At 36.5% G+C, this 14,940-nt stretch overlaps 1 protein-coding gene across 1 annotated transcript in view; it reads left to right on the forward strand.

The window, feature by feature from the left end:
* Nucleotides 1–8,746, forward strand: part of LOC117919860 (phosphoglycerate kinase-like) — a 44,310-nt gene extending 35,564 nt beyond the window's left edge. The window contains exons 13-14 of the mRNA XM_034837136.1: nucleotides 7,534–7,632; nucleotides 8,227–8,746. Coding sequence (XP_034693027.1) covers nucleotides 7,534–7,632; nucleotides 8,227–8,457 — 330 coding nt within the window. The 3' untranslated portion in view covers nucleotides 8,458–8,746. The remainder of the gene's footprint in view (nucleotides 1–7,533; nucleotides 7,633–8,226) is intronic.
* Nucleotides 8,747–14,940: the final 6,194 nt, after the last annotated feature.

Consider the following 14,940-nt stretch of genomic DNA (forward strand, 5'->3'; position numbering starts at 1 on the left):
AAAATGCTACTCCATATCCTCTTGTCAATTTCACTTCAATTTATCCTTAAAAATCACTTCACAACTCAAAACATTTATTAGTAAAATTGCAAGAGTACCAACATGCCAATTGAGTAAAAAGGACATGATTACCATCCAAAAGATGTAACATATATTGTATTTATCATTCAAACTATGTACTTTTTGAATAGTAATCAGCATGGCCACATCAAGGGGCCTTAATGCAAGGCCTCCAACATGAGTAAGGCACACCAGATTACGGGGCATCAACCCCAACTTGTATTTTATTACCTCCTTGAATAAAAATAAAAGACAACTTTAGCAAGACTCCTATAATAACATTGGTAAGTTCATGCTTCCTTCATTTTTCTTTCTCAATATCTCTGTCAAGAGGCTCGCCAATCCTCCTTATTTATAGAGTGGTGTCACTCACTCCTTGTTAAACTAGGAGTACACATCCAAGTTCTACTTGGATTTTCTCTGATAGGTTGTGGCACCAACCACTCCTACTAAGACTTGAAGTCCTAGTCCTACTTAGACTACAATTACAATAGGAATCAAGACTCCTTCTCATGCTTGACTTGTACTCCTACTTCTAGTCCAACTCTTCATGCTGCTACCGTGTGCATCTACATATTCGGCTCATGTGCGTGCCAAGCCCCTCTCTACACATCTGAGTCTCCTTCATGTTGAGGCAACATGTTGTCTTTGTTCCATGCTAATGCCTCATGTCATCGCGCCCATGGGTTACTTCACACCCAGGCTCCTTGTCCATGCTTGCATGCTTTGGTAAGGGTCACTACCACCCTTTGCTCATATCCTATGCTCGCGCCTTTTCCTATTGCTACAATGGAGCCATGCCATGTCCCATCCTCTCTTGGTGTAACAAGTCACATGACTCATCATCTGTGCACAAGAAGGCATTGCGCCTTTGTGCGTAACATCTCGCATCATGTCTTAAGTCGGTTCCGTTGTTGCTGCATCCTTTTTTACAGGGCGTCGACCCCAACTTGACATGGGTTATAAAGACGTTATAATAAGTTGATCTGATGCACAGACCGATTCAAGCACATGAGTGGATCGACACTAAAGGCATAAGAGCAAACAGACTTAAGGCAGAACACAAGAAAGACGCCTTAGTATTAGGGTAAGACCAAGGAAGACGTGTTGCACCGCAGACCAAGTACCTAAGGGGAAAGTGGATTGATGCATAAGGTAGCAGCCTGAGGAGTTTCAAATGGATGAGAAATGGGCGAAGACATTTGAAAGTTGAGAGTTCAATTCAAATTCTAATTATAGTTTGGGTTTGAATAGGAGTTCAGATTCTTTTTGTAATTGTAGTTTGAATAGGACTAAGATTGCTTACTCCTAGTCAAGTAAAGAATGGTCGGTACCACACTTATAAAAGGAGGGTTGGAGTGCCTTCTAAAAACACATGAGGTGATATGTAGAGGTATAAAGAGAGAACATAGAGTGGGAGAGCCTTCTCAAAACATAGCATGAGTGAGAGCATGAACTTGCCAAAAAGATTGTGGGAGTCTTTTTGAGCTATGTCATGTATCGTTAGTTAGAGAAGAAATAAAATGCAAGTCAGGGAATTGGGCCTTGTATAATCTTTCTGGGTTGTTCTTTGTTAAAAGCTCATGTGGGTTTTCAATAAGCTAGCTTGAAGGGCTTCAAAGCACATACTAACGTGAAAATTTTAAGGTAAAATATGTGTCTATGACACCAGCCCACTTGGTGTCATGGCACTCCTTGATCAGATTCTTCCTCAAGTTACCCAACTTAGGAACACAAAGTCATCTCCCCTTGGTATAAAGTAAGTCATCCTCCACCCAAAACTACTTAGTCTTCCCCTCATGTGCTAAGGTGATGAGACTCTTAGCCAATAGGTCATATTGTAGCCCCTCTTTGAGAAAATCCATCAACTCTCCTTGGGGTTGACTAGTCATAGATGTTGACTCCACTTTGCGGCTTAGTGACTCCACTTTGCGACTTAGGGCATCAACCACATGATTAGCACTTCCTAGCTTGTACTGTAATGTATAGTCAAACTCTGCTAGGAAGTCATGCTTGTTTAAGACTCGACGTCTTCTATGCTTGGAAGTAGCTGGTGGCAACGTTTTTTGTCTTTACCATGCAGTAAGACCCTAGTATGTAGTGCCCAAGCAATGGACTATGGCAATCATCTCTTTCTCTTGCATCATGTATTGCTTCTTGGTGTCATTGAGCTTGCGACTCTTAAAGGCTATAAGATGTTTGTCTTGCATTAGAACCCTTCTAATGGCAAAGTTAAATGCATTCATGTGTACCTCGAACACCTTGCTATGCAAGAAGTGCCAATATCTGTTCCTTTATCACATCATTTTTCAAATCCTCAAAGGCTTGTTAGCGCTTATCATCCAAATCTCATGCCTTGTTTTTCTTCAAAAGATCAATAAGCAAAGCTGCCCTAGTTGAGTAGCCCTTGATGAACCACTAGTAGTTATTAACTAGGCCAAGAAAGTATCTTACTAAGGTACCTTAGTAGGCAGATCCCACTCCTGGATGGCCTTAACGTTGTTGTCATCCATGATCAACTTTCCATCCTCAATGCGATGCCTTAGGAAGCTCACTTCTTCCTCAGCATATGAGCATATCTCCTTCTTCACATTGAGCTCGTTTTATCTTGGAACTTTGAATACCTTTCTTAGGTGCTCCACATGCTTCTCCAAGGCATTGCTATGACAACAATGTCGTCTAAGTACACTACCACAAACTTATCGAAATATGGATGGAAGATCTTGTTCATCAAGGTGTAGAATATAGTTGGTGCATTAGTGAGTCCAAAGGGCATCATTAAAAATTCATAAGGACCATTTTGAGTTGTCTTTGGATCATCCCCTTCTACAATCCTGACTTAGTAGTGGCCCAATCTCAAGTCTAGCTTTGTAAAATATGTTGCTCTACCAAGCTGATCGAATAGATCAACAATGAGTAGGATAGGCTACTTGTTCTTCATTGTCACCTTGTTAAGTGCTCATTAGTCTATGTACATATGTAGGGATCCATTGTGCTTTTTTAGGAACAACATCAACACCATAGGAAGCTTTAGAAGGTTGAATGAACTCTACATCAAGCAACTCCTTAAGTTGTCTCCTTAGTTTCTCCGGCTTAAGCGGTGTTGTCCCTATATGACCTTATGGCAAGGAGTCTTAATTCTCGGCTCTAACTTGATCTTATGATCCTCTTCCCTCCTTGGTAGGAGTTTCTTAGGCAACTCGAGCGACATTACGTCCTTAAATTCATGAAGGACTACCTTGATTTCCTTAGGCATGGGTTCCCCTACGGAATCTTCTTTCTCTTCCCTTAGTGTAGCTAGATAGGTCACTCGTTTTTTCTTCAATCCTTTATTTACTTCCATAGCCAATAACAAGGGGGTCTTAGGCATACCTTCAGTGATCGATGGGACTAGGCATGGTGTCTCCTCCTCCAAGATATCTAGGATATCTATTGTGCATAAGAAGGGTAGTAGCACCGCCTTGACCTTCCATAGGAAGTCCATTCTTAGCACCACCTTAAAGTTGTCCACTAGTGCCATTATAAAGTTAATCTTGCCTTCATATTTGTCGATGTATATCATTACCTCGTGTACTACACCTTGTAGTGGCTTGGTAGAAGAGTTGACTACCTTAAGCCATCTACCTTCCTTGGATGCTTGAAGCTCTAGTCTCTTTGCCTCATCCATAGAGAGAAAGTTGTGCGTGGCACCCATGTCCACCATGGCCTTGGTCGGCTTATTGTTCACATGAGCTTCTACATGCATTAACCTTTTGGTTTGAGACGTCTTAGACACCGACTTCGTCTTAAGGGCTTTTAGGAGACGCATCGACCTAGCATAAGCATTGCCCTCCTTTTCTTTCTCATTGATCATGGCATTAAGGGTCTTCCTCTTAGGGCAGTCTTATGCCCAATGTGGACTGTTGCATAAGAAGCAGTTAGTCCTCAACGTGAACTCCTTTTGTTTGTTCTTACCCTTGCCTTCCTTACCACTAGAGGTCTTGCTTGATTCTTCTTAAGTAGTACTATAGCTCTTTGATCTCGTGTCTCCCCCATCTTTGGCATGGTTACCATTTGATGGTGGATTTGGCTTGGAGGAGTCTCCCCTCTTGTATTCCACTAAGGACTCCACTATTGCCATGGTCGTGGCAAGGTCTTAGACATCATGGCATCCTAGCTCTTGCTCGGTCCAACTTTGTAGGTTGTCCATGAAATTGAACAGTAGCTCTTTCTTTATCATGTTAAGGATTTCAAGCATAAGTGTAGAGAACTCCTTGACATACTCATAGATTGGGCCCATGTGCTTGACACACTTCATGTTCTTACTTTCCAAGTAAGCCACATCCTCAAGTAGTACTACCTCTCGATCTCCCTTTTAAAGGCATCCCATGTGTCTATGGTGCATGTGCCTTTCTCCATATTGGCAAACCTTCAACATCACCTTATAGTAGTAGTATCAATGAGGTAATAGGGTCCCAGGTCCATACCTTAGTGGCTTCATCTGTCAATGCTATCACCTTAAAATACCTCTCCATGTGTCATAAGAAGTTGTCTAGCTCTTTAGCATCCCTTGGGCAGAAACCGTACTCTTATAAATGGCCAACTCTTAATGTACTTCCTAATCACTAGTCTCCATACGTGTGACTAAGGTCTTCACCTTTGACTCTAGGCTAGCAAGCATGCTTATGAGCTTATCTTAGTAGTATATGAACTCCTCGTGTGACACGAGTTGAAATTTTAAGGGTAGCATCCCCTCTCTGAGGTCTTGGATCTATTATGTTAAATCTTCTAGGTCTCTCTTTAAGCTTGCTCAATCAAGTCCATACCTTCACGAGCATCCACCTCGGTTAGCCTTGCCTCCATGCTAGCAATGATATCACAGGACTTCTCCTTCCTTTCCCCACCACATGTGGTAGGGTTAGTCTTCCTTCCACGGGTTTTCTCTCTAGTCATCTCCTCAAAGTTGGAACTTGACATGTCTAGTACCACTTGTCTTAGACTTAGGTGTTTCCTAAGCTCATGTGCGGTACTTAGACAACTCAAGCTTCTTGAAGTCGCTAAGTCAGCCTTACCCTGATCTTAGCTCACAATGCTAAGCTAAACTACTTGACTCAAAAGCTAGAATACACAAAGGAAGAAGTACTTAGAGAGGAAGAATAAAGCTTGTATTGTACAAGAACACCATATAATGCTTGGAGAGTTCTCAAGTGCTTGGTGCCTAAGGTTCCCTAAAAATCTAGAATTCTCTAGAGAATGCTACATGCAAGCCTATATCCAAGCTATGTACAAGAATGTACAAGAGTTTTCTGGAACTCTCTAGAATTCTCCATACCACTCCACCTTTTCCCATTCATATATGAAGATGTGTGGATGTCTCCAGAGCGTTGTAGAAGCTTTCCACTCCCTTATATATAAGCTAAAGTGAGGTTTCATTTTGAGCAGGTTGTGACAATAAGCTCACAAGTGGTCACATTTCAACTATAAGTTTCAAGTTTTGGGCTGCACACCAAGCCAAAGCGGTCAAACTTGTGGTTCAGAAGCAGCCATGGAGATGGCTCCTTACCATGGGAGTCTCCCTGTGTCATCAGTATTCTCACCAATTATGTCAGTGGTGAGTGATGAGAATGTTCCAAAAACACTTTCAGAGATTTCTCTTTGCCCTGTTATGATTTTAGACTTCCACTACGTTAAGTATAACTTAGCTGAGCTAAAAGACTCCTACTAATATATTGTACTGAAATCAATTATTTGTGAAATTGTTTATTTCTGATTTTGATTGGTTTTTTCCTGTATGAAAATCCATTTTTTATGATCGTATTCATTGAAAACATGTTTCTCTTTTATTATAGAAATGTGTTATGGTTGATAAAACATTTTAGGCAATCAACTGCATTTTGTTAGTCATGCTGAGAATCCATTTTCGAAAAATGCTGAGAAGTCCTTTTTGTTGCTTTCAGAACTTATGCACATGATTCATAAATATTCTTACATGATGAGTTTAGAAAACTGACACCTAGGGGTTGTTCATATTGCTGAATGTGATGCCTGCCTAGTATGGAGCTGATGCCATTAGAATTGAGAAAGCAAACCACGGTATATTTGGTATGCTTGTTATAGGCAATGACCTTTACATAGTGAAGAAGCACCATCATTTCGTATTGGATTTGATGACACTAGAAACACTAGAAATATTTGATGACTCTAGAAAGTTATTCCTTCTTCACCACATAACTTTGAAATACTCGCACATAGGGGTTGTTCATATTGCTGAATGTGGACCCCACGTAGTCTGGACTTAATTGCCGTTACAATTGAGACAGCAAATGAAAGTATACTTGGCTAGCTTTTTATTCTTTAGTTTTTATTTGAATTTCACATGGAGTCATGAACTCTAGTGAAGCACCATCATCAGACAAATGTCATAATCAGGTAGCCAGATTTTTGGTCTCCCAAAGTGGGGTCCCCTAGATTATCCAAGATCTGCCATCCCTCCACCAACTTACTGCTATGATTTGCACCCTCCAACACCATCAGATCACCTGGTCAACTGCTATCACCATCACTACTGTTGTCCTTACTATTGTAAGCATGCTTCCCCAAACTAAACACCAATCCATTGCTGCTGCTAGCCTGCTAACACCGCTTATATCGCTGTCATTTTTCCTTCTGACACTACTGCAGGTGGCTCCATTATTGCCACTGCCATTGTCCTTTACACTCTGCTGCCACCACCATCTATATATCACAGCAAACCATTCTTGTCCCCCCGACACAGCACACCTATCACCACAATTCTTTTCACTGACAAGGCTAGAACACTTCCACTGTGACCACCATTGTTATTGTTCTGCTCCACTGTTGCCATCATTCTGCCAAACTATGTCCCAGCTGCCACTGACATCTCTGGCATTTTCTACTGCTTCCACTGCTGCTATCATCACATCTATTGCCAAATTTTTCCACAAGGAAAGTCTTTGCCACTACTACCACAGCTATGGTTCCCATGAATAATGCTTTTGCAGCCGCAACCATTTGTTATTCCCTTTTTTTTTTTTTTTTTTTCTCTCTTCTGAATTTTCTTCAAATGAATGAAGCTCTTGTAGATTTGTAGTTGGTTTTCACTTGTATTGACTGAAAAGAGAGTAGTTCACCTTTACCCATGTTGGAGGAAGAATGGCTTATCAGATTATGTACTGACCAAATATCATGTTGGAAATTGAAGATTGGAACATTAATATTAAGTTGAATTCAGCTTCTCCTCTATATTTTATTTTAAAAAATGAATTTAATGTGAGCCAACAGATATCAATCTAGTGGCAATCAGATGTCATTCTTCATTTAAGTTGCTTCCAGGCCTGTTCTTAGCAGCTACTTATTTTTAATCTCTTCCACAGTTTATTAGATTGCGTTTTTCTCGTAGTTTCATTCCTTCTTCTGCATGCTGCCACTAAGATTCGGTGCCTCTCTAATTTAAGAAAGATTCTTTTCATTTAGTGTCCAAACCCTGATTTCAACAAACCAGAACATAGATGGAGAATGCTGCAAAGATCATTAGTTGAAGCAGTAGCTGATCTGCTTGCATCTGATGGAAAGGTAATGCAATTTGTCGAAATCTCTCTCCCTTGGGCTTAATTTATTTTATCTTGTATATAATATTGTTAAATCACTAATTTAACAGCCCAAAAAAATATATCAATCCGAATTGGGCTAAGACCCCTACATCCTGTCTTCTCTTGCCTGCATGTGGGCTCAATAACTAGTCAAATAAACGAGGAATAAAAATCAAACTCATGATATCTTAATAAGAAAGACTGATATTCTGTTAAGCTACCAATTAAATTTTTGGGTCAAATTGGAAGTCAATACCGATATGGAGTTTGGAATCATCTCCTTTTTTGGGCTTTTACTAATCGCTGCAGTCTACCTTGATGTACATAGAACCCTGCCATCATTTCACCAAAAAATCAGGGGTATGTTAGTTGTTTGAGTAATGCTTTTTTCAGTGAAATGATGGAAGCACTCCTTTTTGCTGTGGTATGATTGAGTTTTTTTATTTCTTTTATTTTTTTCCTGTCTTTCTGCTTTTCTAAGTTTCACTAATAAGCAAGGATTGAGAAGCACTGACTGGTTATGACTAGTGAGTGGCTGTTTGTTTCGCATGTCTTCTTACTATTCTTGACAATCCAGGTCTTTCTGCAATCAGACATAGAAGCAGTGGCAGTGAGAATGAAAGAACATTTTCTGAAATATGGCAAGGGCAAACTCTCTGTTGTGCACAATGAAGACAGTGCTGAGACTGACAGAAAAGGATGGCTTAAGGAGAACCCTTTCGGTGTTCGGTCAGATTGGGAACAGCACGTTGTAGATCGTGGTGCCCCTATGTACAGATTAATGCTTTCTAAATCTACTAGGCCCTAATTAAGTAATTGCAGCAGGCTGATGATGCACTAAAACTGGCTATTGTCAGCAATGGTACTAACCCTGAAAGAATAGTTGGCAGCCGTTCAATTTTGGTAGGCTCAAATGCATTTTGCCTTCTGACAGTTACTTGCACCAATAGTCTTCCTGTGAGATGCTGGACTTTTGTATTGTTGTTGTCCAAAAAACAAGTATCACTATTTGTACCTGGCCATGCTTTAGGTGATATTCTTACCAGTTAGCAAATGGGGGGTGCTTACTTTATAATTATAGATCGTGTTTTGGGAGATATTCTCACTAGTTAGCAAATGGAGGATGCATACTTTATAGGCTATTCGAAAGTGCTTTTTCCCTTTCGGTTGAAAGGAGAGAAGCAGGCAAAACCACTGGATTAGGCAGAGCCTTTAAGCATTAGATACAAGGGAAAAGGCTGTAAAAGGGAGATTCTCCTCCCCCCACGTTGTTTCTTCAATATTTGATTTCTTTGGGGCTCAATACAGGGAATTCCCCTGGGTTACTTCTCTTGCTTTCTTCTTTTCTTAGTTTTTTATATCACTCTTTTTGGCTTATATTCCGGGGCCTTGTCAAAAGGTTTGCCTTTGAAAGCCAGAAAGCACCTTCTCCCTTGGATGCCCAATTGCCATTGGAATATCATGGGCACTGCCAGTGGGTCATTTTCTGTTTCTTTGCTTCTGTCCCAATTGCCTCCAAAGAAATTTGAACTTGTCCTAAAAATCAATAAATAGGATCTGTTAGTTGAAAATTTATGCTCAAAATTATATTGGGGTAATTCAGCCCATTTGATTTAATACAAACTTTTGGGCAATTTTGAAGGAAAAATGCATTTATATGAGATGTGGTTAAAATTCATTTAATAAGACCCACTCTTACGAATATGAAAATGGTCTCTAATGTGTAAAAATGTGGAGTGTTTCATGAAATTAAATTTGTATCAACACATTCTCCCTTTCTTGAATGAAACTTCATTTCATTGGCAATTAACAGGGTTAATTTCATTGATCTTCCCTGAGATTTCATCTAAATACATTTTGTTCTCATAGGTTTGAAATTTCGTCAAATACCTCATTTATCCTTTTCATTTCTTATTTTCACTTCCTTCCGTTCTCACTCCAAAAAGAGATTGCATGATGAATTTTCAAACATACGAGGGTTAAATGTATTAAACTAAAACATTTGAGAAGGTGAATGAAATTAAATCTTATTAATATAATTATGATAATATATTAATTATCATTATTATTATTGTAGGTGACTAATAATGTTATGAAAATCTCCAAAATTGCAAGTAATAAAAATGAAACTCCAATATCATATTTTTTGTCATGACAATTAGATTAACACAAAATAAGGATTCGTTGGCAAATCCTTCCAAAACCTTATGTTCATGCATCAATGAAAACTCATACACCTTTTCTTGTAGATTAAAGACCCTTATCCCTTTGGAATTAACATTTTTTTTTTCTTTTGACGCCAATACATCGATGAAACTCATAAACCTTTTTTTGTAGAGTAAAGACCCTTATCCTTTGGAATTAAGGGAGTATTGTATGTTTCTTTTCTTCCCATTAAAGAAGACTAAAATAAAAGGGTGGTTATCACACTAAGAGATATGTCTCACAATTGTAGATGGTTGGTTACTCCATTTCCTAATGTGTCCCCATGTTATTTATTTTTAGAGAAAATAATATTTAAGTGGGATTGTTTTTTTTTTTTCTTAAAAAAAATAAATAAATTGGGCCACAAACTTAAAAAACAATTATTTTATTTTTATTTATTTATTTATTTATTAAAATAGAAACCGTTTTCGACAAATAATTCTATTTTAATAATTATGTTTAAAAATTATAAACTTATATATAATATTTCTAGAGGGTAATTTTTTTAAGTTATAAAATCAACATTTTTTATGAAAATTAAAGCAATAATGCATAATATATTGGGCATTATTTAATATTTATTATTTTTATTAACACAATAAATTATAATATAAAAGTAGAATATTTTATTGTGGATAGGCATTCCTAACAATGTATTAGTCATAAAGTTACTATTCCAATGAATTTCTTATAACCTAATCAATAGTTATAGTCTTTATGAAGTAATTATTATTAAATAATCATTTACATATAATATTTTTTTTAAATATTTCCGATTTTGATCATGTTTTCTAAAATTTATTTATTATTTTTAAACTTGAAAATAATTTTTAAAAATAAATTTCAAGAAATATGATCAAATGAGTCCATTTTTTCCCTTCTATTTTTAAAAATTGGTGGAAACAACTCCTAATACTTTGTTTTTAAAAAATTATTTCCAAATAATAACGGTTAAAGAGTGTTAGAAAATTTTAAAACCAACATTTTTAAACCACCAAACAACCCCTAACATTTTCAAAAAAGGAAAATGTCAATTCCGTAATTATTAATATATATATATATATATATATATATATATATATATATATATATATATATATATATATATATATATATATATATATAGCATAATGAATAGCTAGCTATATTGGAGGACTGAAAGATCTTTGAAAGGGTAGGAAGAATCCTTATTCTATATGTGGAGGACTGGAAAAATGTCATAATTTTTTTTTTCCTTTTCTACCTATTTTTCCACTAATGCTCTTGATTGGAATTCCTTTTTTCCAATAATATCACTGCCATCATAATGAAATTTTCAAGTGCACAACTTATCATTCGAATTTATTATTTGTCATTATATGATATATTTGATGTTTTTTTAAGATTTTAAATAAAAATTTCTCATAATATTTCACAATATATTGGGGCAACACAACATTGTGATTTATCATATAAATTAAGCATGGAAAATGATTGTTTGTATATGATCTATTGGTTGTAAATTGATTTTCTTGTGATGTTTTACGTGTCGAATGAGGGTGATGAAATTGATAAAGTTCTAGAAATGGTGATTTCACAGGTCCTTAGTTATTTCATTAAAGTTATGTTTAGTCCTTGAAAAGTATTAAAGAAAATGTTACGGAAAATAATTTTTTTTATGTTTGATTGTCATATGAAAAATAGTAAGGAAAATTAAATATAATTCAAACTACCAAGAAATGTGCATTTTCAAATTATTTAATCTTTACATCGATGAGGTAAAATAAATGAAATAAATTTCTAATAGCACATAAAAATAATTTATTAACTTTATATCTATTTTTTATTTTCCTTCATTTTTTTCTTTCCTTGTACTTTTTCTCTCTATTTTCTTCATGGTTTTAAAAATCAGACTGGATCGGTCGGTCTGACCGTCTACCGATTACGGTTCCGGTTCGATCCGATCAATTGACCTGGAAAAAGGTTGAACCAACAATCCGATTAGCCGGTTCCCATCGAACCGGGCAGTTCAATTATTATTATTATTATTTTTACAGTATCAAAACGGTGTTTCAACTTCTCACTCCCCTCCCCTCGACAACCTCTTTGGGAGCCACCCACTATCGTTGGCACGGAGTTGCCACTCATGGAACGTCGCTCCTCCGACGGCACCTTGTGACAACAAAACGCCCCTACCCCACCCTCTTGCAATGTTGTGAAGTCTCCCCTCATCTTATGTAACTGCAACTACAACACCCACCTCTCTGTGCTCAATGTGTTAGAATTTATTTCAAAAAACAATTTATATATATATATATAAATTACATAATTTTTTTTTCATTTTCAATATGTCTTCATACTTAAATAATTAAATACAATTTCTTTTACCATTTTCAATATATTTTTATATTTAAATATTATATATATTTTGTTTAATAAATTTAAAATATTAATACATTTATATAAAAATGAATAAATAAGATCATAAATATTATTAATTTCTAATTATATATATTTTAAAATTATTTTAAATTTTAATAAAATATAAATTATATATTTATGGCGTCATCAATTCGACCGTGGTTCGACCACTGGTTCAACCAGTGCATCATGAACCTAGAACTTTTCCAGTTCAATGTGCGGTTCGATTCTGAAAACATTGATTTTCTTTCCTTTGCATTTTCTCTCAAAATTTTCAAGAACCAAACATAACCTAAAGTTCTAGTAATTGATAAAGTTATAGAATCTATTCCATTGCCTAAATAATGAATGTAAGCATAATCAAACATTTATGAGGGGCATTTGACAAGGTTTCCCTTTTCCGAATCTTATTGATTTTTCATCTTATAGGAAAATGGTGACTTCATCAAATGAAGTTTACAACTCTCAAGTGAATTTAATGTCCACGGGGAACAACAAACAATGGTTTGTTAATATACTCGTTAACTTTTTTAAGGTTACAAGTACATTGTAGTGGCTCCTTGTGCTCTAGATATCTCTAAGAACTTCTTAGGTGTTTTTCTTAATTTATAAGTCAACATCCAACATTACAACTCATTCAAGGTTATTATCTCATCAATTTGAGCTTTATAAGACAAAACATTAAATACAACATTTAATTATCAAGATATTCATAGGTGCATGCTTGGACTTTTTTAAGCCAACCTATTGAAAATCCTACTAAGATTTCCACTAATCAAGCACAAGATAGAAAAAATGAACATGAAAACACAAAAGTTACATGTAAAGAGGAAACACGAACCCACTGCTCTCATATACACGTACTTTTATTATTTTTTTATTTAAATAGTAACAAGTAAACATGACCTGGCCTTGGATAAAACTCTCTTCTCCGTCTCTCTCTTTGCATTCTAAACTTGAAAACCTTTTTATACATGAACAATAAGTACGCTAAACCAGTGACCACTCCCTACTCCCATGTTTGCCTACTCGTGAGCTTTGTGTACTTAGTGGGTTGACCTTTTCCTAAGTTAAGGAGAGATAGCCTCGGTTTCTCCACCTTAATATTAATGTGTTTTGCCTATTGTATTACCACATGTCCAACAATTGCTTCTAAACATTCTATTGAGGTCACCCGTTGTCCCATCTATTACCTTCCTTGGATCTTAACACTTGTTGCATGACGCATCCTTACATTCTCCCTATCGTAGCTCATTTAGAGATGTGTCTGGATTATGACACGTCTTAACAAGTTCCCTCCATTAGCTTACTTTCATGCCCATATATCTACAATGTGTAACACCCTTGGGCTAAGTGTCGATCCCAAAAGTCACCCATATGTTAAATCAGTATCCATTAGCCTATTTTCAAGACATATGATTGGTGTCATTCATCATGTCACTAGCACATCTCAACCCTTGCCCTGTGCCACAAATTATGCTTTACACCATGGTTGCTCATCCTTTACCATGAAATTGCACCCATGGATGTTCTATGTTGTGGCCCTTGTCATTGTGTCCATTGTGCCAACACATGTCAAGGCTTCCTCTCATGCCCTACCTCATGTGTTGCGACACTTGTGTCATGTACCATACTTCTTGGCAATGCCCTCACATTGATGCAACTATATGTATAACCATATTTATCTATGGCATCGTGTCGATGACCAATTCATTCTTGCATAAGGCCTTGCACCCTTGTGCTAACCCATTTAAGTCTTGTCCTTGCCTTAAGGTGCTCTTCAAGTATGTTTCATTACGTTAGCATGTTAGCCTAACCATCCCTTATAATTGTCATCTTTCAATTACCACTCCCTTTAAAGAACATTCTAAACCATTTCAATTCGAACAAGAGAAAACATCACATATGCTTGAGCAAACATTTGGTTTTTCAAAAATCATAATTAATTATAGAAATATATTTTTTGCATGCCACAATTTGAAGAATTCCTCCTAGAGCATCATCTTTAAAGGCTAAACTATCGAAAACCACAATTTCATTTATTAGCCAAGTCGAGACAGCCACTTACAACGTCCCATGTGTCTTATTGTGTGCCATGCTACGTGTCATGTTGTCATGTCATGTCTCGACCATGTGTAACCCAACAAATCTCATGCCTTTGGAGCTAATAATTGTTTTCAACTTCCACAAATCCCTCTTATTTGAGTCAAGACTTGCCTTCCTTCATGCCTTAAGCCACATAGGTGTTAACACCTATATGCTCATGCTCTACATCATAAGTAGTGAAGGTGTGAACACCTCTTATCTCAACTTTGAGACTTAATGGAAATTTTACACCACATGCAAGTGTGAAGAGACACATAGTCTCTTATAATTAAAAGAATCATTTCTTCTTTTAGAAACACTTTAATATTTTTAATAAATAACCCATAATCATCACATCTTGAATAACATGTGAGCAACTATGAATTAAATTAAGTTTAAGATTATAAGTTGATCCTTTAGATTCTAAAACACTACGTGACACAAAGAAACTTACCTCAATACACCCCCAATCCTAAGTAGAGACAATTCACAAGCACTGTACACAAGAACAAAGATATTTGTTGATCTAGTGGATTGAAAATTTACTCAAAAGTTGTAAACCTGCGTTTTTATATGCTCTCAAGCATGAAAGCATAACATC

Source organism: Vitis riparia, chromosome 8 (assembly GCF_004353265.1).
Source record: "Vitis riparia cultivar Riparia Gloire de Montpellier isolate 1030 chromosome 8, EGFV_Vit.rip_1.0, whole genome shotgun sequence".
NCBI lineage: Eukaryota > Viridiplantae > Streptophyta > Magnoliopsida > Vitales > Vitaceae > Vitis > Vitis riparia.